The sequence below is a fragment of the Oncorhynchus masou genome, chromosome 30 (assembly GCF_036934945.1).
Source record: "Oncorhynchus masou masou isolate Uvic2021 chromosome 30, UVic_Omas_1.1, whole genome shotgun sequence".
Taxonomy (NCBI): domain Eukaryota; kingdom Metazoa; phylum Chordata; class Actinopteri; order Salmoniformes; family Salmonidae; genus Oncorhynchus; species Oncorhynchus masou.
The window spans coordinates 27,392,727-27,419,387 of NC_088241.1; the positions used below are offsets into that span (position 1 = coordinate 27,392,727).

General features: G+C 44.0%; 1 protein-coding gene across 1 annotated transcript in view; it reads left to right on the forward strand.

The window, feature by feature from the left end:
- The first annotated feature begins 13,000 nt into the window (after positions 1–13,000).
- LOC135522463 (nuclear factor of activated T-cells, cytoplasmic 1-like) overlaps positions 13,001–26,661 on the forward strand; it is a 64,398-nt gene continuing 50,737 nt past the window's right edge. The window contains exons 1-3 of the mRNA XM_064948741.1: positions 13,001–13,506; positions 16,863–17,979; positions 19,912–20,068. Coding sequence (XP_064804813.1) covers positions 13,374–13,506; positions 16,863–17,979; positions 19,912–20,068 — 1,407 coding nt within the window. The 5' untranslated portion in view covers positions 13,001–13,373. The remainder of the gene's footprint in view (positions 13,507–16,862; positions 17,980–19,911; positions 20,069–26,661) is intronic.

Here is a 26,661-nt window from a genome sequence, read left to right on the forward strand (position 1 = left end):
ATCTGGACAGCTGCCACGGTTTCCCAGCAACCCTCTCAAACAGCAGGAAGCAGACGAGGGATTCCGTCCCAGGGCCTGCGAGAAAGAGAAAGCCTTGACTAGAAACAGGAAAACAGAGGGCAGCCTTGTATTCTCATCCTCCACGCATAAATATCTACCCTATGTTTTCGAGACCACTTCATAGTGCCAAGTACTGCTCCTATACAACCTGACCAGATATACCCTTTTCACTGAGCCAAGAGGAGCCAAGCTGTACTGATCCATACTGAAATAGAGAATGTGGAATTAAGTTGTGGAAAGAAAATATCCAAGCCAGCACAAATTGGTTCGGGTAGGCACGATAGTGTGACAAGCTCTTAGAGGCTTAACAAGAATATAACTTACTACTACAAAACCAGCCATGGCAAGGGTATTTTTACTATTTCTACTGCAAGTCACAAGGGTCAGCAAAGGACAGGTCATGGAATCACAGTCACATGTGCACACATTGGTCCCAGTCTCCTTGTAAACAAAGTACAACACACACAACAGAAATAGCTCAGTGTACACCATATTCTAGTTCATAGTCATTGTTCTATACTCCAAACTATGTGTGAAATTCAGATTCGGAAACATATCGCTCCATCTAATCTAACTACATAGATGGAATGATGTTCCCTGTATAATAGAGAGCAGGATAAGGTCCTGTTTAGGCTTGTCTCTGTACAAGTGCCCTACTCTGCCTGAGCAGGATGGTACTCACTACTCATTCATTCAACAAGGGAAGCCGAGATGAAAACATAAACATAACATACCGTGTAGAGCATGAGTTTATGACCTGAATGGATCATAAACTATTCAGACAGTCATATATTTTGGAAGTGGAGGCAAATGCAACAAACTCAGCAGAGGGTGCCCTATATTTTGACCAGCAAGAACAACCTACCGAGAAAAAATGCAATATATCAAGTGGAAAAAAAAGAAGAAGGACGGAAAGCACCAGAAGGACACAGTAGTAGATCATCAACAATCTCATTGAAGGTGCTCTTTGTGGGGTTATTGGTTACCCGAAAAACAAAAGAGTACCAAGGCACTCTTCATGACCTTGCCTTCATCGCAGTGGTATTTTCAACTAAACAAAATCTGGAACAATAGAAAAACAGAGATATCCAATGTCTCTGCATTCAGCATTGAGCCAGAACTGCTCGATCATTCTGACAATGCTGTGATGTAGGCTACGTACAGTGCAGTGTTTTTCACATCTCCTCACCTGTTGTACACTTAATGGAAACTATGGTTCGAAAATAGCCATGAAAACCTGGCTGTATGTGACAACTAGTCAACCCCAATGTCAAAGGAGAGAGTGCAGCTTGATTCAATGAGTGACCTACACGCGCCGCTTCAGGATTTGGAGATTGAACCTGAATTTGTGAGTGACCTTTTACATCGGCATAGCCAGGGCTCTCACTGCACTAGACTCTATAAAGGCATATAAATGCACTTCAGAAAGCCTGGAGAACCCCGTCATAAAAATGGCCTTGGCATATGTCCCTGGGTTTAAATCATCGTAATAGAGCCTGATGTGACAGTCATAGCCCAAGGAAAATGAAACCATCCACGCTCATAATCCCATATCATTACTGGATTTGCAACAAAACTAAACTAATACACATTTTTTGAGGGAAAACGTGTATTTATATAATATCATCTTGTCTGAAACTGACATTATGGTCTTTCTCGTCTGGCTCGCCAAATGATTCTCCATGTTAAATCTCCTGTTGGAAAATTGGGTCTATATGACTTGACATAGCATGTTATTGGCTACAGGTTTGGATAAAACACACATGCATGCATGTTGCTTTGGTTATCCACACTAAATTTTACAACACAACAGACTGTCCCAGTCACGAAAGATCAAGATGGTACAATACAACAGAATCTAACTTACTTCACTTCTGGTGATACAGACGTGTTACAGACTAAAGTTCAAAAATACAGTGGGGCAAAATTGTATTTAGTCAGCCACCAATTGTGCAAATTCTCCCACTTAAAAGGATGAGAGAGGCCTGTAATTTTCATCATAGGTACACTTCAACTATGACAGACAAAATGAGAAAATAAATCCAGAAAATCACATTGTAGGATTTTTAATGAATTTATTTACAAATTATGGTGGAAAATAAGTATTTGGTCAATAACAAAAGAAAGTGTATCTCAATACTTTGTTATATACCCTTTGTTGGCAATGACAGAGGTAAAACGTCTTCACAAGGTTTTCACACACTGTTGCTGTTATTTTGGCCCATTCCTCCATGCAGATCTCCTCTAGAGCAGTGATGTTTTGGGGCTGTTGCTGGGCAACACAGACTTTGAACTCCCTCCATTTTCTATGGGGTTGAGATCTGGAGACTGGCTAGACCACTCCAGGACCTTGAAATGCTTCTTACGAAGCCACTCCTTCGTTGCCCGGGCGGTGTGTTTGGGATCATTGCCATGCTGAAAGACGTTTCATCTTCAATGCCCTTGCTGATGGAAGGAGGTTTTAACTCAAAATCTCACGATACATGGCCCTATTCATTCTTTCCTTTACATGGATCAGTTGTCCTGGTCCCTTTGCATAAAACAGCCCCAAAGCATGATGTTTCCACCCCCATGCTTCACAGTAGGTATGGTGTTCTTTGGATGCAACTCAGCATTCTTTGTCCTCCAAACATGACACGTTGAGTTTTTACCAAAAAGTTATATTTTGGTTTCATCTGACCATATGACATTCTCCCAATCTTCTTCTGAATCATCCAAATGCTCTCAAGCAAACTTCAGATTGGCCTGGACATGTACTGGCTTAAGCAGGGGGACACGTCTGGCACTGCAGGATTTGAATCCCTTGTGGCGTAGTGTGTTACTGATGGTAGGCTTTGTTACTTTGGTCCCAGCTCTCTGCAGGTCATTCACTGGGTCCCCCCGTGTGGTTCTGGGATTTTTGCTCACCGTTCTTGTGATCATTTTGACCCCACGGGGTGAGATCTCACGTGGAGCCCCAGACCGAGGGAGATTATCAGTGGTTTTGTATCTCTTCTATTTCCTAATAATTGCTCCCACAGTTGATTTCTTCAAACCAAGCTGCTTACCTATTGCAGATTCAGTCTTCCCAGCCTGGTGCAGGTCTACAATTTTGTTTCTGGTGTCCTTTGACAGCTCTTTGGTCTTGGCCATAGTGGAGTTTGGAGTGTGACTGTTTGAGGTTGTAGACAGGTGTCTTTTATACTGATAACAAGTTCAAACAGGTGTCATTAATACAGGTAACGAGTGGAGGACAGAGGAGCCTCTTAAAGAAGAAGTTACAGGTCTGTGAGAGCCAGAAATCTTGTTTGTTTGTAGGTGACCAAATACTTATTTTCCAACATAATTTGCAAATAAATTCATTAAAAACCCTACAATGTGATTTTCTGGATTTTTTTTCTTCTCATTTTGTCTTTTTGTCTGAAGTGTACCTATGATGGAAATTACAAGCCTCTCTCATCTTTTTAAGTGGGAGAACTTGCACAATTGGTGGCTGACTAAATACTTTTTTGCCCCACTGTATGTCGTATTGTTGACAATGCAAACTCTGTACACTAATGCTGCCTTCAGGTGCAGTCAGAAATGTGAATAAACAAGTTTAATTTAGAAGAAAATCTTATCCAGAGTGACTTACAGTAGGGAGTGCATAAACATTTTTACTTTTGCATAGTCGTCCCCAGTGGGAATCAAACACACAAAACCCGAGCATTGCAAGCACTATTATCTACCAACTGAGCCACAAAGGAGGTCATACGAGGAAATCATCACTTGAACGACCCTTGAAGTCTAAATTTTGAATTGGACAGATTTTATTGACCCAATTTTAGGAGTTGACCCGTTTAATCACTTACCTTTCATCATTTCAACTAAATAGATGATAAAGCAAATCCATTTTTACAATGTCAAACTTTGACAGTATGGATAATGTAGCTAGTTTTAGAATGTTGTTAAAGTTAGCAGAAAGCTAGCTTACTTTTAGCATATTATTAGCTACATAATAGTTAATCTAGCTAACAATAATCTAATTGCAGCATAAACCATAAATACCTTCAACAAAATACAGTTTGTATAGGGACTGATCTTTTAAACAGGATTTGAGAATAGTATGCAAATTCTTATGAATCAAGTCGTTCCATCGCCTTGCCAACACACCAGCACAGTAACCTGGTCCTATTTCTGACAGGTCTATAGATTACATTTTAGTCAATGGCTGTGTGACAATGACCATCCTGTTCTCTGGGTGTACAAACCAGACAAACACAGCACTTCACTTCATACCCAAATGAGGAATCTTAAAAAAGGAGGGGAAAGACTGTTGCTAAACATACTGTGATGTCCAGACATGCCTAAGATAGCTTACAGCAGTTCTTCATTGTGAGCTGTAAGACAGTGAATTTTGCAGCTCCATAAATAGTAACAGAGGGAAAAGAGTGTGAGGTTTGTAGCTACAGGCCCTGGGTTGTCAATGAGTAGGCGCTGCAGGCACCATTAACAGCGACGGAACTAACCACAATCTTTCACACCTTGTTTTCTGTATCAACAACAGAATTCTACTGTCTTCCGAGCCACTCTGCTAGATACCCTCGGAGAGGACATAAGGAAGTGAGACAAATAGGGGTCTTCCCATTGTTACAACGGTAGCCTAAATAACAAGTGTCACAAGACAGAACCATGTGATGCTTGTGGAATTGATTGTCCTGTCCTTTCCACAAACTATCAGCAATACACATTTTTGCAAAATAGGTCTACACACTACTCAAATATATATATTGACATGTACAGCTACTGTAGAATAAGTTTATTGATGTTATGGACTGAAATAAGTCTTTGCTTATTTGAGGTGATAAAATGTATGTAGAGTTATGTTGAGTTCCTACAACTGCCATGTACATTGCCTTCATATTCATACCACTTGACTTATTCCACATTTTGTTGTGTTAAAACCTTAATTAAACATGGTTTAAATATATATTTTTCACTCATCTACACACAATACCCAATAATGACAAAGTGAAAACATTTTATCTATTTTTTTATGTATTGAAAATGAAATACAGAAATATCTCATTTATATAAGTATTCACACCCCTAGTCAACACAAGTGTCTAAGAGCTTTGCACACCTGGATTGTACAATATTTGCACATTATTATTTAAAACATTATTCTAGCTCTATTAAGTTGGATGTTGATCATTGCTTGACAGCCATTTTCAAGTCCTCCCATAGATTTTCAAGCCAATTTAACTAGGCCACTCAGGAATATTCAATGTCATCTTGGTAAGCAGCTCCAGCATATATTTTACCTTGTGTTTTATGTTATTATCCTGCTGGAAGGTGAATTTGTCTCCCAGTGTCTGTTGGAAAGCAGACTGAACCAGGTTTTCCTCTAGGTTTTTGCCTGTGCTTAGCTCTACTCAGTTTCTGTTTATCCTTAAAAAAAACTCCCTGATCCTTGCCGATGGCAAAATACCCATAACATGATGCAGCCACCACCATGCATGAAAATTTGAAGAGTGGTACTAAGTGATGTGTTGTGTTGGATTTGCCCAAAATATAATGCTTTGTATTCAGGACTTTGTCACATTTTCTGCAGTTTTACTTTAGTGCCTTATTGCAAACAGGATGCATGTTTTGGAATAGTGTTATTCTGTACAGGCTTCCTTCTTTTCACTCTGTCATTTATGTTAGTATTGTGGAATAGCAACAATGTTGTTGATCCATCCTAAGTTTTCTCCTATCACAGTCATTAAACGCTGTAAATGTTTTAAAGTCACCATTGGCCTCATGGTGAAATCCTTGAGCGGTTTCCTTCCTCTCCAGCAACTGAGTTCGTGACGAGATTTATTGATACATCACCCAAAGTGTAGTTAATAACTTCACCATGCTCAAAGGGATAAGCATGGTCAATTATTTTATTGTTTTACCCATCTACAAATATTGCGAGGCATTGGAAAACCTTCCTGGCCTTTATGGTTAACTCTGTATTTGAAATTCACTGCTTGACTGCTTTTACACATAATTGTATGTGTGGGGTATAGAGATGTGGTTGTCATTCAAAAATGATGTTAAACACAAATCCATAGCTCAATCTCCCCAGACTATCTTTAATTTGAGTATTTAATACACCTCTCAGGACAGTTGTTTATCACATTTGTTTACTCTGTTTTGGAGTGTGCTCTCCAGTCTCCACTGCACAAGTGAGTGTGACCATTATTGTAGGAGGTACCAGCCAGCATTTAGTAAAATGGTTTGTACCAATTTATCTTATGGCACATAAATGACCAAGTATTTACTTAGAAAGTACATAATAAAATGGTAACACAGCAATACAATACATTATTATTCTGTTATTCTCAAGTGAATGCCATTACATTTCCATATTTCATCAACTGGATAGACCCCAGTAAAGTATGAATGCTTAGCAAGTCTTTTAGATTTGATTAGAGACAAGAGGGGATGAAGAGCACAAACTAGCATCAATAGGTGTCATGGCCTTTCTCTCCTCTGATTCAGCTGGTGTCAGGGTAGCCTAGTGGTTAGAGCGTTGGACTAGTAACCAGAAGGTTGCAAGTTCAAACCCCTGAGCTGACAAGGTACAAATCTGTCATTCTGCCCCTGAACAGGCAGGTTACCCACTGTTCCTTGGCCGTCATTGAAAATAAGAAGTTTTTCTTTAACTGACTTGACTGGTTAAATAAAGGTAAAAAAAATCAATTTAAAAAAAGACACCGATGTGTCAATTTGCGGCCAGTTGATATTGTCTGTTGGAGTGTGTTTGAGTGAGTCTGTCTCTTGGAGAGTTTTAGAGGTTCAGATGTTTAGTGCTGCGTACGTATACACATGTAGCACGAAACATCTAAAAATCGAAAACCCTCCAACAGACAGACTCACTCAGACACACTTCAGAAGTCTTTAGCCAAGATCAACTGGCCGCTATTCACAAGTGTGCACTTGAACCGTTAAGCTTGCATCCAGAAATGACCATAGGAAGAGTACCAGTAAAACCAACCGCAGCAGCAGTCTTCAATGCGTAAATGTTGAGGGAGTGAATGTCTGTTTACAAGACAGAGCAATAATCATTTTGCATGAAAACACAAGCGAGGAGCAGACTGCTCGTAAATCTCAGCGCAAGACATTCCATGTGGTTGCTCTTTGCTGCGCTGTGCTATGTGTGTGTGTGTGTGTGTGTGTGTGTGTGTGTGTGTGTGTGTGTGTGTGTGTGTGTGTGTGTGTGTGTGTGTGTGTGTGTGTGTGTGTGTGTGTGTGTGTGTGTGTGTGTGTGTGTGTGTGTGTGTGTGTGTGCGTGTGTGTGGGATGCCATTGGGCCAGATGTAGAAGCGTTATAAATTATGACGTCTTCCCAGGAAGTGTATCATTAAAACTATGTAAAAACACAATTATTAATTATTTTAATGACACTTTGAGATGAGAATGATATACAGGAATAAATACAGGCTGGGAAACTGAAACTGTTGGGGCATCAATAGGTGTCATGGCTTTTCTCTCCTCTGAATCAGCTGGTGTCAGACACCGATGTTACAATTACAATCAATAGCACATTCACAAGAATGAAGTTCCAATTCCACTTGCCAGGGTGCAATGATTCCTGGTGTGACTGCAGTTGTAAACAAGCGGTAACGGACCCCCGTCATTGAGCTTTTGTCTACAGACACAATTGTCTACAGCTCCTTTTTTCCCTACCAATGGTAAATACCATCATTTATCTTCTAAAGTATGTGATGTGGCTTTTCACCCAGAAGCTCCGAGAAAGAGAAACAGCCAAGCCACAGTCGAAACCAGAAATCCACTGTAGGGAAAGAAAACACTGCATATACTTTCCCCTCTAGCAGAGTGCTTACGCTGCCCCAACCCTACACCGCCCGTCCCACAAGGCTCGGGATGTCTGCTGGTGATTATGTGTGATGATCCTCTTTGCTTAACTTGCCAGCTAGTTTTTCAGGTTAAGGGGGAATCCAGGGTTTTTCAGGACTGGCTCCGGTTCAAGATGAATTACTCTGTAGATTATTCAAACTGTCACTAATTATGGAGTCCTGGGAGTAGTAGCACCGATAGCAATATTTCTGATCTCCGTCAGTAGGAGTGCTAACATGGGGAGCCAGGGAGAGAAGAGCACAGGGTGTCCTGCCAATCCTTTTATTATGGACAGGTTTTATGATTGAAATGGGGGAGAGCAGGGATTGGTGTATTCACACAGTTTCTCCTACAATTCTATGTTGCTTTGTGGAAAGTAACTAGGCAAGTCAAGTTAAGAACAAAATCTTATTTTCAATGACATCCTAGGAACAGTGGATTAACTGCCTTGTTCTTATATTTATCCTGTCTTATCCGGTGTCCTGTGTGAATTTAAGTATGCTCTCTCTAATTCTCTCTCCCTTTCTCTCTCTCTTTCTTTCTCTCTTTCTTTTCTTCTCTCTCTCGGAGAACAGAGACCTAGGACCATGCCTCAGGACTACCTGGCCTGATGACTCCTTGCTGTCCCCAGTCCACCTGGCCGTGCTGCTGCTCCAGTTTCAACTGTTCTGCCTGTGGCAATGGAACCCTGACCTGTTCACCGGACATGCTACATGTCCCAGACCTGCTGTTTTCAAGATACTCTGAAAGATCGGCTATGAAAAGCCAACTGACATTTACTCCTGAGGTGCTGACCTGTTGCACCCTCGACAACCACTCTGATTATTATTATTTGACGCTGCTGGTCATCTATGAACATTTGAACATCTTGGCCATGTTCTGTTATAATCTCCACCCGGGCACATCCAGAAGAGGACTGGCCACCCCTCATAGCCTGGTTCCTCTCTAGGTTTCTTCCTAGGTTCTGGCCTTTCTAGGGAGTTTTTCCAAGCCACCGTGCTTCTACATTGCTTGCTGTTTGGGGTTTTAGGCTGGGTTTCTGTACAGTACTTTGTGACATCAGCTGATGTAAGAAGGGCTTTATAAATACATTTGATTGATTGATTGATTGATTGATTGATTTGATTACAGGTCCTACCATGTGGGCAATATCATGCGACAGTGCCTGGTGTGAGTGCAGGCTTTTGTTTTAGCCATGCAGCAGCATACTATGTTCTACTAATCAAAGACCTTGGTTAAAAACTACATGACTGTTTTTTGTTGCTTGGCATGAATGAAAGTCTCCCTATGGTCCTTGCAAGGTAAGATGAGCCTGCCCTGGCCCCTGGTCTCAATAAATGGAGTTACACAGGGCCATGCACAGACCTTTCAGGGGGAACAGACCTTTCACATAATTCATATCTCGAAATTCATAACATACAAACGGCCTCTGTAGCCATTTTTTCTCTCTCAATGTTTTAGCATAGGCCTATATATTTATGCAACAACGCATTCATCACATATTGTAAGCAAGCTAGTTGGAGTGCCTCCTAAACACATGACACCGGAAAAGAGGGTGGGCTGTCAGCTGAGGGGGGGTGCTGATGCAGCTGCTCCTCTCTATGTCTTTGCTTACTACCTCTCTCTTCTGTGCATATCGGGCAGCCAGACCGAATATTGATGGTGATGCAAATCAAGTGGTATCAGGTGTTAATCAAATGTTGTGCTGCTGTGCCAGTACTGTTGTTATTTAAACTAGGTAACGCCGTACAGGGCAGACCAACAGGCGCAACCAACCAACCAACGGACGGACGGGGTGAGGGTGAGGGGTGACGAACTTGAAGACGTCACAACGACTTGTTGATATTTATCATGTGTTACCTGAATGTGTGTAAAGCCTTAGTTTTTCTTCTTTTGCCTGTATGAAGTGTTGCTAATAGACAAGCGGTAGCCTATGTAAAGTACCCACGGTACATATTCTACCGCTAGTCCAAGTAACACATGTTGAATGTCAACAGAAGTGATTGAATCATGATTTAAACACACATAGCTCAGGGATACAGACATGTCCTCCCCCTGGGAATTGGTAACCTTTGCACTCATACTCGCAAAACAGGATAAACCTTGCGCTCCAGAATGCACCGCTGTTTGACTGTCAACCTCTGACCAGGAACCGGACAGAAAACTCTCTTCAATAATGAGGCAAATCGTGGTAAATACTTTACATTTTCGGCTAAATGATTGGCTACTACATCGATTGGCATTGCTGTTATGACTTTAGTTGTCCTTGATGTCCTTTGTTTTAAATGTATTATTTTGTTGTATTCATTTTTTGGCATTTTTGTTTGCTGTTTTCTTCAGTCTTTCCCTTTGAAGTTCATTCTTTTGGTTGTTGGTGCATTGGGGGGTTCTTGGGGGGGGAATTAATTGTGTTTTTAATTTTTCTTCTTGGGGAGGAGGGGCTGTGGCATGGGTCTCAAATGGTTGAAGGACAGCTATTGGAGAACTGGGGGGGGGGGATCTTGGAAGGTTCAGGTTCACGCTTTTTAGCCTGGTGGTAGATTTGTCAACGTGCCCTTGAGCAGGGCGTTTACCCTGGATGCTTCTGTGTGTCGCTCTGAATGGGAATCTGTTGGATGACTGGTATGATGTAGTTGTTGAGCAGCTTCACTGCAAGTATATTGTATTTTTCGGATGTTCAATAAATAAATAAATACATTTAAAAAGTACAAATATTCACTAAATGAACTAAAGTAAAACATTAAATACAAATTAACAGTCTTAAAGTTTGGGGGTAGAAGCTGTTAAGGAGCCTTTTGGACCTAGACTTGGAGCTCCGGTACCTCTTGTAATGCGGTAGCAGAGCGAACAGTCTATGACTTGGGTTACTGGAGTCTTTGACCATTTTCAATAGGTGACATGTCTGGTGAGTCTGCAGGCCGTGGAAAAACTGGGACATTTTCAGCTTCATGGTATCTCTGTGCATTGAAATTCGTAGCTTATGCCTACCCATACCAGAACCTCACCGCAACCATGGGGCACTCTGTTCACAACATTGACATCAGCAAATGCCTACCCATACCAGAACCTCACCGCAACTTATCCAGTGTGCCAGTAACCATCGAAGTTGAGCATTTGCCCACTGAGGTCGGTTACAACGCCTAACTGCAGTCAGGACGACGAGCACACAGATGAGCTTGCCTGAGACGGTTTCTGACAGTTTGTGCAGAAATTCTTCTGTTGTGTAAAACCCACAGTTTCATCAGCTGTCCAGGTGGCTGGTCTCCAACATTCCCTCAGGTGAAGAAGCCGGATGTGGAGGTCCTGAGCTGGCGTGGTTACACGTGGTCTGCGGTTGTGAGGTTGGTTGGGTGTACTGCCAAATTCTCTAAAACGACATTGGAGGTGGCGTATGATAGCGAAATTAACATTCAATTCTCTGGCAACAGCTTTGGTGGACATTCCTGCAGTCAGCAGGCCAATTGCACGCTCCCTCAAAACTTGAGACATCTGTGGCCTTGTGTTGTGTTACAAAACTGCACATTTCAGAGTGACCTTTTATTGTCCCCAGCACAAGGGGCACCTGTGTAATGATCGTGCGGTTTAATCAGCTTCTTGGTATGTCACACCTGTCAGATGGATGGATTACCTTGGCAAAGGAGAAATGCTCACTAACAGGGATGTAAACAAATGTGTGCACACAATTTAAGAGAAATACAGTGCACGTTGCATTTATGCAAATTTCAAGAGCTCTGTAATGTATATGGCAGGTTAGGCTAGCCTAATTTTGGTATTTTTGAGGTGAGCATATTATCACTTTTTTACCCAGGTCAATATTATTTGCATTCACCTGGCTATTATGTTGTAATACAATTCTAATGAGGTCATACACTTGTAACTGTGGCTATGGATGTTCAAGTTATTTATGAACTGGGCCAGGAGTCTGCAAACGTTTCTTGGCCAGGGATCCCCATCATACATTAGAATTTATTTGTATTATTATTAATACGTTTATTGTACTTTTTACCCCTTTTCATGATATCCAATTGGTAGTTTACAGTCTTGTCCCATCGCTGCAACTCCCGTACGGACTCATGTGTCCCCCGAGAGCCATGCGTCCCCCGAAATACGACCCTGCCAAGCCGCACTGCCTCTTGACAAACCCGGGAAGCCAGCCACACCAATGTCAGCGTGCATGCAGCTGCCACCACAAGGAGTTGATATAGAGCGATGGGACAAGGACATCCCAACTAGGCCAGTCAGTAAAGAAAAACATCTTATTTACAATGACAGCCTACCAGGGAACAGTGGGTTAACTGCCTTGTTCAGGGGTGGAACATGTTTTACCTTGTCAGCTCAGGGATTTAACCCAGCAACCTTTCGGTTACTGGCCCATCGCTCTCCACGCTAAGCAACCTGCCGCCCCATTATAATTATAATTGGAAGAGGAAGTGTAAACTAACATAGCCAATTAGCTAGAAAGGTCACGCCGAACACATTTTCGCTAAGAGCAGCTGTTTAGCTGGTTAAACAAAGGTTAGTGTGTTGGCAAAAATGTATGTCCAAGTCAAGAAAGCTTAACAGCAGCCAACGACAAAGCCTATTTCCTCAATATTAGTAGTTGAGAAATAGAAAGTTAGAAAAAAGACATTATCTTATTTTATACTGTAGGTATATAATAACACATGTATTATTTATGTTGTTGCTAGCAATATTCATAACATTGAAATAAAAAAGATTTGTTCCATTTTCTTTTGTTTTTATATTTTTGCGGACCCCTTGCAGTGCATCAGCGGACCTCTAGGGGGCCTCGGACCCCCGGTTGAATACTCCTGAACTAGGCTATCTGCATTCAAACTGCCCAAACTGACCTGAAAGGTGAGCAATGTAAGACACAAATAAATAGTCGAGGATTTTCAAAACACCTCCCGACTCCCTCCCGCGTATACAACAATGGAATCTCTTGGCGGACTCGATCAAGCACCGTCAGTACTCCAGAAAGGAGCTTGTAGGCAGCGATAACGTCATTCCTAGAGGGGCGGCGCGCTGAACAGGAGGTGTTTTCCTGCTTTAAAAGGGATGGAGCCAGCCCCTTCTGACAAGCCCTGTGTCTCAGCTACCATGAGTCTCAGGAAATCTTAATTAGGCTAAAGCATAACAAAACGACAGCACAACTCATCTAACCATCAGACCAACCCCGAGTGTGTGAGAAGTGCTGTGAAGATAACCCTTTCGCATACTCTACTCTCTTTTCCATCTCAGTTTCTATTGGAGTGCTGTCACGTAGATGAAAGTGTTTGAATTAATCTCAAATCAGCATTCGAGTTTACTTTTTTATTGACAAATAATGCGTTTATTTTTGTTTTGATTAATGCACATTTCTACAGCCTGAAATCGTTTTTTTCTTGCAGTTCACATATGATACTGCCTGTGATATTATTGTCAACCGTCACCACCACAAAAGTAGACCAAGCGCAAGTTGAATGCAGGATATCAGCTGTTTGAGACTCAGCTCCAAATTCAACTTTGGACCAGTCCTCCCAGCGGCTTTGGGAAAGGAACGAGGATTGCAGTTTCTCAACTCTCTCGCTACCGAGATGAAGTCTGCAGAAGAAGGTAACCGGCTTCACTGTCTAGCCTATATTTTCCGTTAATTTGACGTGGCAATGTTCAAATGTTATTATCTGACTGGAGTGCTTGTGTCATGTTTACTGTAATGATTCTCAAATCGTGAGTTGCTATCAATGAAATCATGCTTATTATTACGAAGGTATACACTACAGTAGTTGCAACCGTCTGGGAAGGTTTCTTCAGCTACCAATCGGTGTCGGTGTTTTCAATACAGGAGTCTCCTAAGTGCGCAATTGATGCTGTGCGTATCGCGCTATACCTGACGCGGTGAGGGGCATCCATATGATAACCAGAGCCCGAAGTGCGCGAGTAACACTTTTATAGCAATGTGTAGGCGACATTTGAGTGCAGGGAACGCTGTTTTTGGTAAGATACACTCATTTGTATGTTTTTTCCCCTCAGGCTTCACAATGCCCTTATTGTCAATAATCAATCATTCACAGCCCACATTTTGCTCTATTTATTTGACCATGTTGATTGAAAATATTCCTGTATATTTTCATGGTTGTGCTTTACCACCTTGACACATCTACATCATGCATGCACACATACTTGGACCATCCACTTCACTGACGGTGCTCTATCTGCCATGACACTTAATTCAGGAAGTAGCTGAGGCTATTCCAGTGCTGATGTCATGGACTTTTTGTGGTTTGGGGATTTAATTTGTCTTTGAGGTTTCGAGATGTGGACGGGTGGGGGCTGTGTTATTTATTCATTTTAGTCCCTCCTAAGACTCATAATTAATAGCAGACACATGTGCGTGATGCGTGTGCATGTGCGTGTGTGTGTGTTTCTATGTGTAGCTTGCTTGGCTATGGTATATGCATAACCACTCTGCTTCACCAGTCTGCTGACAACTGCAGTATTGCAGACATAGAGTCAGACTCCTTTCCCTGTGACCCTGTATAGTAGCCTGTACCACCATGCCCACACACACACACACACACGCAGCCCCTCTCTCTACGGTGACTTAGCCACACAAAAAAAGGTGCTCGTGATAACTGACTGCAAGCCACGAAGCCGCTGATTTTCTGAGCCTACAGAGGACTTTATCTGTGACCACCTAGCTCTTCCTGAGGTTCACTCTGTCTGGGCCGAGCAGAGCCCCACCATCTGTGTGAATGAAAGCAGATTGTATTTGGAGACATGCAGATTGACTTGGTCCCATATTCTGGGGGAAAGGATTTATGGATGGTAATAACAAAACCAGAGTGAAAACATTTTGGAATATGGTGACGAGAGAGAAAAGCAAGCCATGTGAGTCACTTTAAACTGCAAACACAGTTTATACAGTGTTAATAGTGCCATGATTCTGCAGATGTGATTACTTACTGTCATAAGAAATTCCTGAAAGCAAGTCACCGAAACAGAGCGTCAGTGATTGTTTTCCTTGGATTTTTAGATACCATTATCCCATAGAGCTCTCACCCTCGATTTGCTATCTGTCACTTTGTTAGTTCAGTGTTCAGCAGACGCAACCTGGAAATACAAAGCTCAAGATCGGCAGCGATAACACAAATGAGTGAAAGTCCCGATGTGTGTGGGTGGATGTAGCTCATGTGTTAGAAACAGAGAGTGTGCTGAGGCACAGACAGACAGACAGACAGAGACAGACAGACAACAGTTAGAGCTGAGGTGTTGGAGGCTGTTCTCATCACCCTTAAGCTGAGGCTAAGATGAGCTCCCTTCGTGAAGAACCGGAGTTTGACTTCAACTTTTTGTTTGAGTACAGCCAAGGGGGAGAGTGTGGCCACAGGCCTGACAGAGGTGGGTGGTGACGGATCTCTGGATAGGGGCTGGTGTCTGTCCCTGAACTTGTGGTTGCTCAAACGGTTTTGGTGATTTATTTTGCTCTGTGTGTATGTTTTACCTTATGCTGTTGAGCCTAGTGTGATTATCTTCATCTGTTTGTCAGAGCTGACTTATTCCCATTTTTTTTTTCATGTTTCTGGTGTGTAATTAATAATACATAGGCTACTTAGACCATAATAAGTATAGAACAATACACGTTTTGTTGTCCTATCTTGCTTCGCAGAATCATGTACGTAGAGGCATTTAGGCTTGTAATTTATTACGATTACACATATTAGAAAATCTAATAATGTAGTTATGTTTGCTTCCCTTATTATTGCGAGCTTTGTTCGTGCCCTTTGGCCCTTTTGCTAAGAACATTTCACATTTGCATTCCCTTCCTTTGCTTTCTCCACCATAATGTGCTTTAATGTAAGTTTGTGTGCCTATAACGTTTCATACTACTGTTACTTGCTTCATTGAGCAAAAAAAAAACTAAAAAAACTTTATGAACTACTAAATACAATTAGAATTTGACCTGCCACTATTTCTGGAAATAGTCTGTCGTGAACTAATTTTAGACAGTCTACCCACGTATTCTGTGGTGCATGACAGGTTCATCATTTCATGTGACGTGCTGTTAGCGTAGCGTTGTGGTTAACAAATATAGCACACAAGCTGGAAGGGGATTGCCTTACTCTAGTACACTGCACAACATTTAGTTGGTATGCATTTGAGATTGTAAAATAAAATTACCCTTATCAGACAGAAATCATTATATTGTAACAATTGTGTGAATTGTTAAAGTAAATGTTTCTGTGTTTGTTTGTGTGTGTGTGTGTGTGTTGTGTGGCAGATAATGTGTGTATGTACCTGTGTGTGTGTGTGTGTGTGTGTGTGTGTGTGTGTGTGTCCAACCATTTGTTTCTGAGCATGTATTCTGTATGTGTGTGATGCCTCAGCAGCTGTAAACTCTCTGACTTAATCACGAGCTCAAAGCAAAGCAGAGTGCTGTTAGCGTTCAACATGGGCGAGCCCTAATTCACTCAGTGAGTGAAGCCATCAATCAAATAAGGTCTCCATCACTGCTTCGCTGGAGGAGGTCCTATAGTCTAGAGAGCACACCGTGGATCTCTGCACAGCTCCAGACGGACTGTTAACAATCTGCTGATATCTCACACATTTCATTGGACCTTGATCAGTTCAATAGACGTAGGGTTTAAGGGATCATTTTGGGATTTTCGGCAATGCAGCCCATTATCTACTCCCCCAGAGTCAGGTCAACTCGTGGATACCATGTTTATGTCTCTGTGTCCAGTATGAAGGAAGTTAGAGGTACTTTTGAGAGCTAATGCTAACTAGCATGGGTATCTATGGGTATCTGCTAGCCTGCTATGTTGTATACCTGTAATATAGCTTTTATAAAGGCGTTATGAATGCATAGGTGACCTAAAGTAAAAAAAAAATCAAAAATATAATGAAAAATACTGTGATGTCTTGGATGGTGGCCTATATTTACAGTGCCCTTGTGTGTTTGTATTTTCCAGATGCATATAGCTACACTCCAAACGTCAGCCTGTCCCTGCCACTGGGCATGGGAAATCCCTGTCTGGCCACCCAGTACCACACGCTGCAGTCCAGCCCCATTATCTCCGTGTCCTCCTGCCACCAGACAGGCTACGGTCTCCACGATCACAACAACCACAACCCAGCCCAGGGCTACTACATGTCCCACGGCCTGAGGCCTAACGGGGCCCCGGCCCTGGAGAGTCCTCGCATCGAGATCACAGCCTACCACCAGTACCCTGAGGAGGAGGTGGAGGAGAGCAGCAGCATGGACCACATCGTCCACCACAAGCGGGGGGTCAACTCCATTGTGACCCTGACGCTGCCAAACGGCGATGGCTACCGCGACCCCAGTTGCCTCAGCCCGGCCAGCAGCGTGTCATCACGTAGCTGCAACTCGGATGCGTCGTCCTACGAGTCGGGCTTTTACAACTATGACAACTCATCCCAGAACTCGCCATGGCAGTCTCCTTGTGTCTCTCCGAAAGGCTCGTCCTCTCTCCTCTCCTGCCCACACGCTCCTCTCGGCCCCCCCTCGACCTCCCCCCGCCACTCGCCATCCACCTCCCCCTTGATCGGGGCCCAAGCCGAAGAGGGCTGGGTGGGACAGGGGCCCTGTGGAAGCTCCAGGCCCAACTCCCCGGCTTGCAGCGGAGGAGGTGGCAGTGTTGGCGTGGGGAAGAGAAAATACAGCTTCAACGGCACCACCTACAGACAGCCAACCTACTCGCCCAACCAGTCGTCCACGCCTTCCCCGCGCGGCTCGCCCAGGGTCAGTGTCACAGACGATAGCTGGCTGACCAACACCAACCAGTACACCAACTCTGCCATCGTGGCAGCCATCAACGCCCTCACCACCGACGGACTGGTCGACATGGGCGAGGGTGTTCCCGTCAAGGCCCGCAAGACCAACCTAGACCACAGCCCCACCATGAGCCTGAAGACGGAGCCGGGAGGAGAGGAGATGGGCCTTGGGAGTGAGCTCCTCCAGGAGGACTACATCTCCCGCCTGCCTTTCAAGAAGGAGAGCTACTGTGGAGGCTTCCTAGACGTGCCCCAGCACCCCTACTCCTGGTCCAAGCCAAAGCCCTACCTCAGGTAGGTGGAAATAAAATATTGATGGACTGGGAAAGCTTGGGTCAATTAATTGTACTGTATAATCATTTATTGTCAATAGTTTAAAACAAAGTAATTTTGACGTCGGCAGGGAATTCACTTAGAACATAAGGCAGCATTGTTAAGCGTTAATAGGCCTTGAAAAAGACAATGACGCTCATGGAGCTGTTGACTTATTACAAAAGATTTATGGACTAACATCCACACCACACGAAAAACAGTTCCTCCACTTGCACCGCTTATTTTGCCATCCCAGGTTTTGTCTTGTCTTTTTCCAAATATAGACATGTTTATTTATTGCAAGTGCCAAATTGTTTTAGTCTTCATAGACCGCAGAGAAAGGCAGCAGTCGAAACGTAGTCGCTGTATCGCGTCCAAGAGGGCTTCTCTTTGAAGAAACAAAACATTTCGTAAATCATATTTCGCAGGGAGGAGTAGTGTAGCACATGTGCCCTGTTACCATAGAAACCCCCGCACAAACAATACACACGGATAGACATACACACACATACACACACACACACAGACAGACTCCCTTCTTAACAAGGCAACCTTTTCAGTTCACGGCGACCCTTTCTCTGTTTTCTCTTTCCTGCCCTGGCACACTTTCCTGTTGGAAATCAAATGTTTGATTAAGATAATGCAGAGACAGGAAGTGATGGTGACAAGCTTGCTCAAGGAAACAGTTGGTGGGGTAATCACACAACCGGCTTCCCTGTGCTGTCATGTGCCCCCTCTCTTCTTTGGCCACTAAACATGATGTAATGTTAGGCCAGAGCAGATAAAGCCTGAGAGGGGGGAAATCAGTTAGTTTTAGGTCAACAAACACCCTGAAAGTTCCAAGAGGATGCCAGAGATTGCTTTTCATGGCCAGCCTTTAGGTCAGGGGTTTTATGCTTCACAGGCATCCGGCGCAGTGAAATATTGTCTCGCAAATGTTTGTTTTGGTTCAATATCTCTGCGGTCTTCACATGGGAAGATAGGCTAATTCCCTGGCGACATCTGAACAATGATATTATGAGTAGCCAGCTGTGACACTTTCTGAGATACCATGGTCTTTCGGGTTGTCAGACAGTTGTCTGGTTACTTGGTGAGTTTGTTTATTTAAAAATAAAGGACTGTGTGGGATTCAATGATTTTTGATGATAGCTCTACTTCTATTATTGATACCATCAATGCACTTAGGTTATCTATGTTAAGCCTTTTGGCATGTTGTATCATTGTGCTGCTGAAATGCCACACACTTAGGAAAAAATATGCTATCTAAAACCTGAAAGGGGTCTTTGGCTGTCCCCATAGGAGAACCCTTTGTTGGAACATGGGATCCCAAAATGGTTCTACCTGGAACCAAATTGGGTTCTCCTATGGGGACAGCCGAAGAACCCTTTTGGAACCCTTTTTTTCTAAGAGTCCGCTTATCGACACCTGTCACAGCAATATAAAAAAAAACACACACAGCAGACTAACCAGACCACATACTTTTTTTCATTTCGTTTCATTTAGTTTTCATCAAAAGAGCCGTTATTGCCCAGGCTTTAGGAATTACATACGTCAGGCTAGGACTTCAATTGATTCGATTAGAGCCAATGATGAAATGGAAAGGATCAGGACATTATTTAACAAGGGAAACAGAGATCTGGACTTAAGTGAAATGGATCTGTCTTTGTGCATGCGTGCATGCTTGTAGGTAGCCTGGTGGCCCTGTCTGTTTGTGTTTTATCCAACTCCTTTCTGGTTTCGTTCATTGTCATGCCATGCATATGTTTCCATGTATTGCATGATGTCTATAGAAGAGTTGGCTACGGCTCATACAGCTGGGACCAAGCTATTCTGTAGATTCTTATTTATATTATTATATTATAAATACTATCTATATGTTCCACACAATACCAAGCACGGTCTCTCTTCCTCTAGCTCCCTGCCCGCCCTGGATTGGCAGCTGCCATCTTGCTCTGGCCCGTACAGTCTGCAGATCGAGGTGCAGCCCAAGTCCCACCACCGTGCCCACTACGAGACAGAGGGCAGCCGCGGGGCAGTCAAAGCTCCATCCGGAGGTCATCCAGTCGTACAGGTACCTTTCTCAATAATGTGTGTGTGTGTGTGTAGGTGTGTATGTGTGCACCAGTGCGTGCATACATCCGTGCGTGTGTTCTCTATTATTAATGTCCCTTGAAGCCGGGAGCCAACCTACTGCAGTAAGAGGTCACTGTGGCTGGCAGTTGCACATATTGACACAATTAGCATGGAGCAGGACCATCACCTCTCGGTATTGTGCTTGGCAATGCTTCTAGAGCTCACGTCACTCTCACCACAGGGGCCCAACACAGAGCTCCTTTCTCTCTAAGGCCGTCACGCTGATTTACTCAAGATGGGGACCCTGGTAAGCTACTAAGACAGTAGTGTGTGAATGGGGGGGGGTTGTGTGTCTCATTATCTATGTACTGTGAATAAATATAACAACACATATCTTATATATAAAAACATAGCAAATACAGTATAGCGTAGCACATTGCCTATTAGAAGGGCTGAGCAAACCCTCTTCTCTTGGTCCAGCTTGATGGTTCCTACTTCTCTCCAAAACACTCAACATGTGTTGTTTGCACTGCACCCCATTTTCCAAATAGATCTTTTCAACCCAACTTAACGTGCTGAGTTTCAAGTCTGACAACAGCTGTTGCGCCCAACAAGGTGTCGTAGACATAGCCTGTCAAGTTTCAGTTTCTCTCTCTAAATTTAAAGTCATTACACCCCCTTCATTAAAACCCTTTGTGTAACGACATACAAGTGCACTGTTGACATTCTTCTCTGTTGCACTGAGAGACTTTGACCAACGTTCAGTGTTTTGGCAGGTGAAACTGAACATGATTTACATTTAGTTTAGTTTATACCACTTTGTGACTCGGCCTGTATGTCAGTCTTTAAGGGGGTCTAAGGAGTGAGTCAGGAGTAGGGAATTAGCATCCTGTGTGTGTGTACGTGGGGGAAACTTTTCACAGGTGGGTGATGGTAATGGTGAGTTGCTGTCTTACGACACGGATACTTCAGTGAAGTGAATTGAAAAGGAACTCCAACACACTACACGCCTGCATAAACCCTGACGAATGTCTACTGAGAGCATCAAGCATCGAGGCCCTTTTTTCCCCGAGGCCCGTTTTTGATTCCTCAGAACCTTATCTCCTCGCCTCCTTCTCAGCTGTATTGGAGAAGGTCCAAGGTCCCTCCCCTCAGGTCTTCTACTCCAATGCCTTTTGTGGAGGAGGAAAAGAGAGAGTATGTGAGGAATCGAGGAAAGATTCATTGAAAGAGCCAATATCACTGGGGTGCTGGGGTCCAAAAAAAATTCAGTGTAGAGTACTCGATTAAAAATGTGTTTTATTAAAGAGGTGTCAACAGCTGTGTGTCAGCCTATGGTGGTAATATTGCAATGGTTCAGATAAACATAATGACAGCTGCTCTAGTGACACACATATTCTCACCCACTCACATTTGTTTTTTACTTTTACTTTTATGGAACAATGATATTGGAGGTGATTCAACACCTCTAATATTACATTTGGAGAGAATTAGAATCTGGGGAATTTCACAAGATTCAAGCCTCTGACTGGAGGTTTGTTGGCAGAGCACGATTAATGCAGAAGGTCAGGTAAATACTTGATACACACACACAACATTAGCAAAATGAAGACAGAATTTCATCATGTCTTTCCCCGTGTGTAGGATGTGGGGGCACATATCTCGTTCTTTCTTTCTTTCTTTCTCTCTCTCTTTCTTCACTCATCCTGTGCAGTCCCCAGGGAGGCTGGATAGGGGTGATAGGGCATGTTGTAGTCCCTGGGGTGCCCTGTTGTTATGAGCGGCAGGCGATCGGTGGGTGGTGCAATCATGGAGAATGGGTGAGTGTTTAGTGATGTGGGAGGGGGAGAAGGAAGACAGGAATAGAGGGAGATGGAGGGAGAGCGAGCACATGCAGAGACAGATGTGATGAGGGCAGACGGAGAGAGTGAGGCGGTGGAAGGGTGTAGGGAGGGCAGAGGGAGGCGTAGGGAGCGGCGCAGAGGAAAGAGGGAGAGAGGGAGGGCACAGGGAGTCACCAGGCAGGCAGGCAGCTGGGTCTCGGCTGTGTTACCCCCAGAGAGACTCTGCTTCCTGCTGATTAGGGCCCGGGTGGCCCTGGGGCTGGGTGGAGGGAGAGGAAGAGGGGTAGGGTGAGGTGAGACTAGTCCCAGAGCCCATCCGATGCCTCCTCCCCCACCACCATCCTGGCCCAGTGGGCCTCCGCATCACTGCCGATGTTGCTCCTCGTGAGCCACTCATTCCTCAAACCTCTCTCCCACACCGACATTTCCAATGCTGGCTAAACACCAGCACTGGGGTTTTGGCTCAGGGTTGGACAGGCACAACACCTATGAGTGATTGTGACATATCCCATTGCTGTGCGCAACAGTTTAAAAATAACATGTTGAAAAACATGACGAGACACCGTGTATCTAACCTATCAGTCAATGAAGCGTTGCAGTACACGCTATGACCCCAAGAGCACTGACTGACAAACACCTGACTGAAAAGCAGTTACTCAAAACAATGTTTGCTACCTTTACAACGCCACTGTTTCTGTCTTCATGACCGCTCAATTTGCTATCACGGAAGTCCTCCTGTTGCTCCTACTTAATGAACGGAGGTGTTTTTCTAATCCAAGCACACAGGCTCCCCTTTGTTCAGGAACCGTCCCTTTGTAACAGTGACATCATCCCCAGCTCCTTGCTCCGTCTCCTCCACCATACGGCTCTCCACCAGCCCCTCTTGGCAGGATGAAGACGTAAATCTGGGGAGGCCCCGAGGCCCACTGCCGCACACTCGCGGTAACCTCCGGATTACGGGGTACACTGACTGCACTCTGCTGTCCGTATCCCCTCACACCCCACCGGTTTGCTTTCTGGCTCCTCGATCAGATATTCCATCATTTGTTTTTGGAGATCGCTACAGTGCAGACCTCCTCCCACAGGCCTCTCAGCCCCTTCTCATGGTGATGTACCACGTCCTGACCCCCGCGGCCACTTTTCCACTTTACTTACTGGCTGCAGACCACAGCGCCCATTAACGGGATGGAGGGTCCTCTGCTCTACCCCAACTAGCCTCCAATTTCTCCCCCTGATGATTCACCAGGCTCCCCTCCTCTCACCACAGTTATGTCCAACGTCTACAACATGGTTTCTAAAGGCATGCTCAGGAAAAATCCAAACCTGATCTTCTACCTTCCTTTACACCAAAGACCACCACGTCATGATGGATGTTTTTTTTTCTTCAAAGAAACCGATATTATGATGGAATTGAATGATTGCCAAAGTGGAATTACATGGAATTATATTTGCATTGAGGGGTAGCGACCTGGGACGTGACCCTCTCGGGGAATTTCATTCAGGTATACATTGAGGCAGGAAACCACCGGAAACACGTAGCTGCGCACAGGGCACACAGTGTTAGACGACACCTGTAGAATATTAGACCCATCACACAGTGTTATAGTAAGTACTACATATGGATAGAGTATATCTAGAATGACATGAAGAACCTTAGCATATGTGCTGCTGGTTGAACATGTGCCGTTTCACCTTGACATCTATGCTGGCTGTGTAACGTCTTCGGCAACAGCTACAGTAAATGTACGTTCGCTGCGAAGACTGTCATTTATTGTGTTTTAAATCTGGTGCCGCCTCTTGTTTAAAACATGAAAGATGCCTTTTGTTCTTCCGTGCAGACTCCCGGATTCTGTTGATTGACGAACACCGTAGTGAAACGTTTCGCAACACATATGAAAATTAGCATTTCTTATTGGACAAGTTCTGATAGTGCCTCCCTGTTTCATTTCACTTCGAGAGCGTTATTTCGTTTTGCCCCTACTGAACACGACCATGTACTGCTCTACAAGAGGCAGTCATGGCTGTTCATCTGTGCCCCGAGGAGCAGTTAGGCTCCCATTAGGCTCCCATGAAACTGTGTTTTAGGCCTCCGAGGGGCTTCCCTTACTCATAGCCTTGGTATATTGGGCAACCACTAATTACCATTGAACAGCAACTGGAAAGAATTGGACTAAATGACTGCATTTTCACTAGTTTGAGGTGAGGACCAGTAGCCGCCAAATTTACGAGGCAAAACACTGGTTGCCAGCCTTTATATCAGGGGGAGACTGAAATCATCTACACATCACTCTGCCCAAATGTAATACCCTGTACCTGGGCTAAAACGTAATGCCTAGACATTTTGGTAACAAGTCGTCCTTTTATTTGGAATTTGGACTTTGCTGGTCTAGACATGGGCCAGGACTTGAAACGTTGCCCTTGATTACATGACATTGGGGAATACGCTTAAATACACACTTTGAGGAATATTGCCCCTTTGTCGCTTGTATAAAGAAGTGCCATTTGGAACCAGGGAAACCCAATACATTAACAATTCACATGTAGATATATGCACACTCTATGACTATGAGGCACTGGAGAAAGAGGAGGAGGAAGGGGATAATGAAGACAGTATGGGGGGAGAGAGAGAACTTGGGATGAGTGTTTGAATTGGGTACAGCGAAGTCTCGCCGTGTGACTGACTGTCAGCACTTGAGAGAGGGAGCGCGAAAATGGGGGAAACCTGAGCTGCCCTCCCTTCTCCCCCGCCACCAGTCTTCTCTCCCCTCCGCTGCATGCGCCACGTGGAATACGAGTCATGACATTTCTCCAGGCGGTGATGAAATCTCTGGGAGCTGGAAAGAGAGGGAAAGAGAGTGTTCCTCAGGAGGCCCATATTCACACTCTCCCCACAGGCCAGACTGTGCTGCTACTCACCAGCAAGTCACATTCTTAAACAAACATGTGCAAATCTTTTCTCTGACATTTTTCAACCCGGTCTGTCTCTATATCTTGAGCATAACACTTACAAGTGTGAAGTCAAGTTTTTATGTAAACAGTAAGTAAACCAAGGTAATAAAGCAACAGCTACAACAAAAAAAAGAATTGAAAAAAAAAAACAACTTCATTAAGCTATCACTGACAAGGACACATGATTCTCATTAAGAGGACATAGCAAACATAGTTTGAAATCCATAGGAAAAACCTCTTCAGAGCACCATCATCTCTGGGCTGAATTTTAGCAGCCGTGATGATGGATCTGTAATGGTACATGTCAAATGAATGGTGGAAAAGGACCGGGTGAGCTCTGGTTCTGAGCTCAACACCCTCATTGTTACACATCATCAAAACCCAGTCTGACCTAGGCAACCCAGCTGTGTACAACAATTAACGCTTCAGCTGACATATACAACCTGTTTAATTTGAGATTTCGGTCTATCCAGCATGGCAGGTGTTGGAAGAGGAGATGCTGTCTAACTTGCCAGTAGATGGGGGTTAGAGGTGTAAATTAATTTGGCACATGCAGTGGCAGAAGCTGGTGTAGTGTGACTGCAGCAAATTATGCTTCGATTTAAATTTGGTTGAAGGTGAATATACGTAGCCCAGCTTGACTACATTCATAGTTTAGCTAAACTCATCTGGTCAAGATTAGGCTGTGTATCAAGACTCATAGATGGCTAGAGACGCAAATGTGAATTAGGATTCACAGGTGTGCGAAGCCTCTCTCGTTGAACCACACTTAAGCTTTACGACGGTTCCTCAACTTTGTCTTTTCTTATTGCCCTTGTGAGGATTTAAAATGAAGAAGTACATTTTGCACTCAGTTTGTGGTTGGTGTGTGTGGACTAGGGAACGTCACAGGAGCAGAGAGGGAAAGAGGTAGAGGAGATATGGGAGAGGAGAGCTGAGGGCTGAGGGAGCACATATGGTAAATTTATTGAGGGAGGTAGCCCAGGGGGGATCACAACCACGTTAATTTGCTGTTGGGAAGACCAGCATCACTTGGAGGGTTGCTTGAACTCATTAATCACTTCCCGACCCCACCGGAGGACGCCACCGTCATCGTGCGCTACCGCAGCATTGCCGAGTGAAGGGATAAAGACTACCCCCAACACACGCACTTCACCACCTCTTGTGGTTTATCCATATGCAGACACGTGAAGGCTGAGGCTAAGGTAACGGTTGGAGGTCACAAAGAAATTCAATAGCAAAGTCTACCGAGGAGCAAAGCTCAAAAAGGGACAGAGGCCACAGGCTTAGCAGAGTGGCAGCCTGCCTTTTATTAAATCATAAAGAAATTATGCCATTTTTAACAGACCGTTTTGCGTTTTCAAATTGGTACCTCGTGCCCGGTTCCATCGGTTCCGTTGTAGCATGATGGTACAACTCTTTCCTTCCTTCTCGGTCGACTTGTCTATGTGTAAGTAACTGGTAGCATGTGGCGGCTAAGCGTAATTACCACTGGTGACACTGTAAGTAAAATATAACAAGGCGAGCAGAGAGAGAGAGAGGGGTCTGCTGGTGAGATCACTGCATAGATGAAGTGCTCTCTGGAGACACAGAGACTTCAAGAAGCGCCTGACCCCAGCGTAACTCACTGATGACTAGCATGTGTGACTAGCACACAGCTCAGGACAGCTGCTGGAGACACTGTGTGGAGCTGTGAAGACGAAAAAAGGGGAAAGTGAATGAAGAAAGGAGAGTATAGCCTGCTTAACTAGTTCCCTTGATATCTGAATCAAACAAGTGATGATATCAAGTCGAGAAC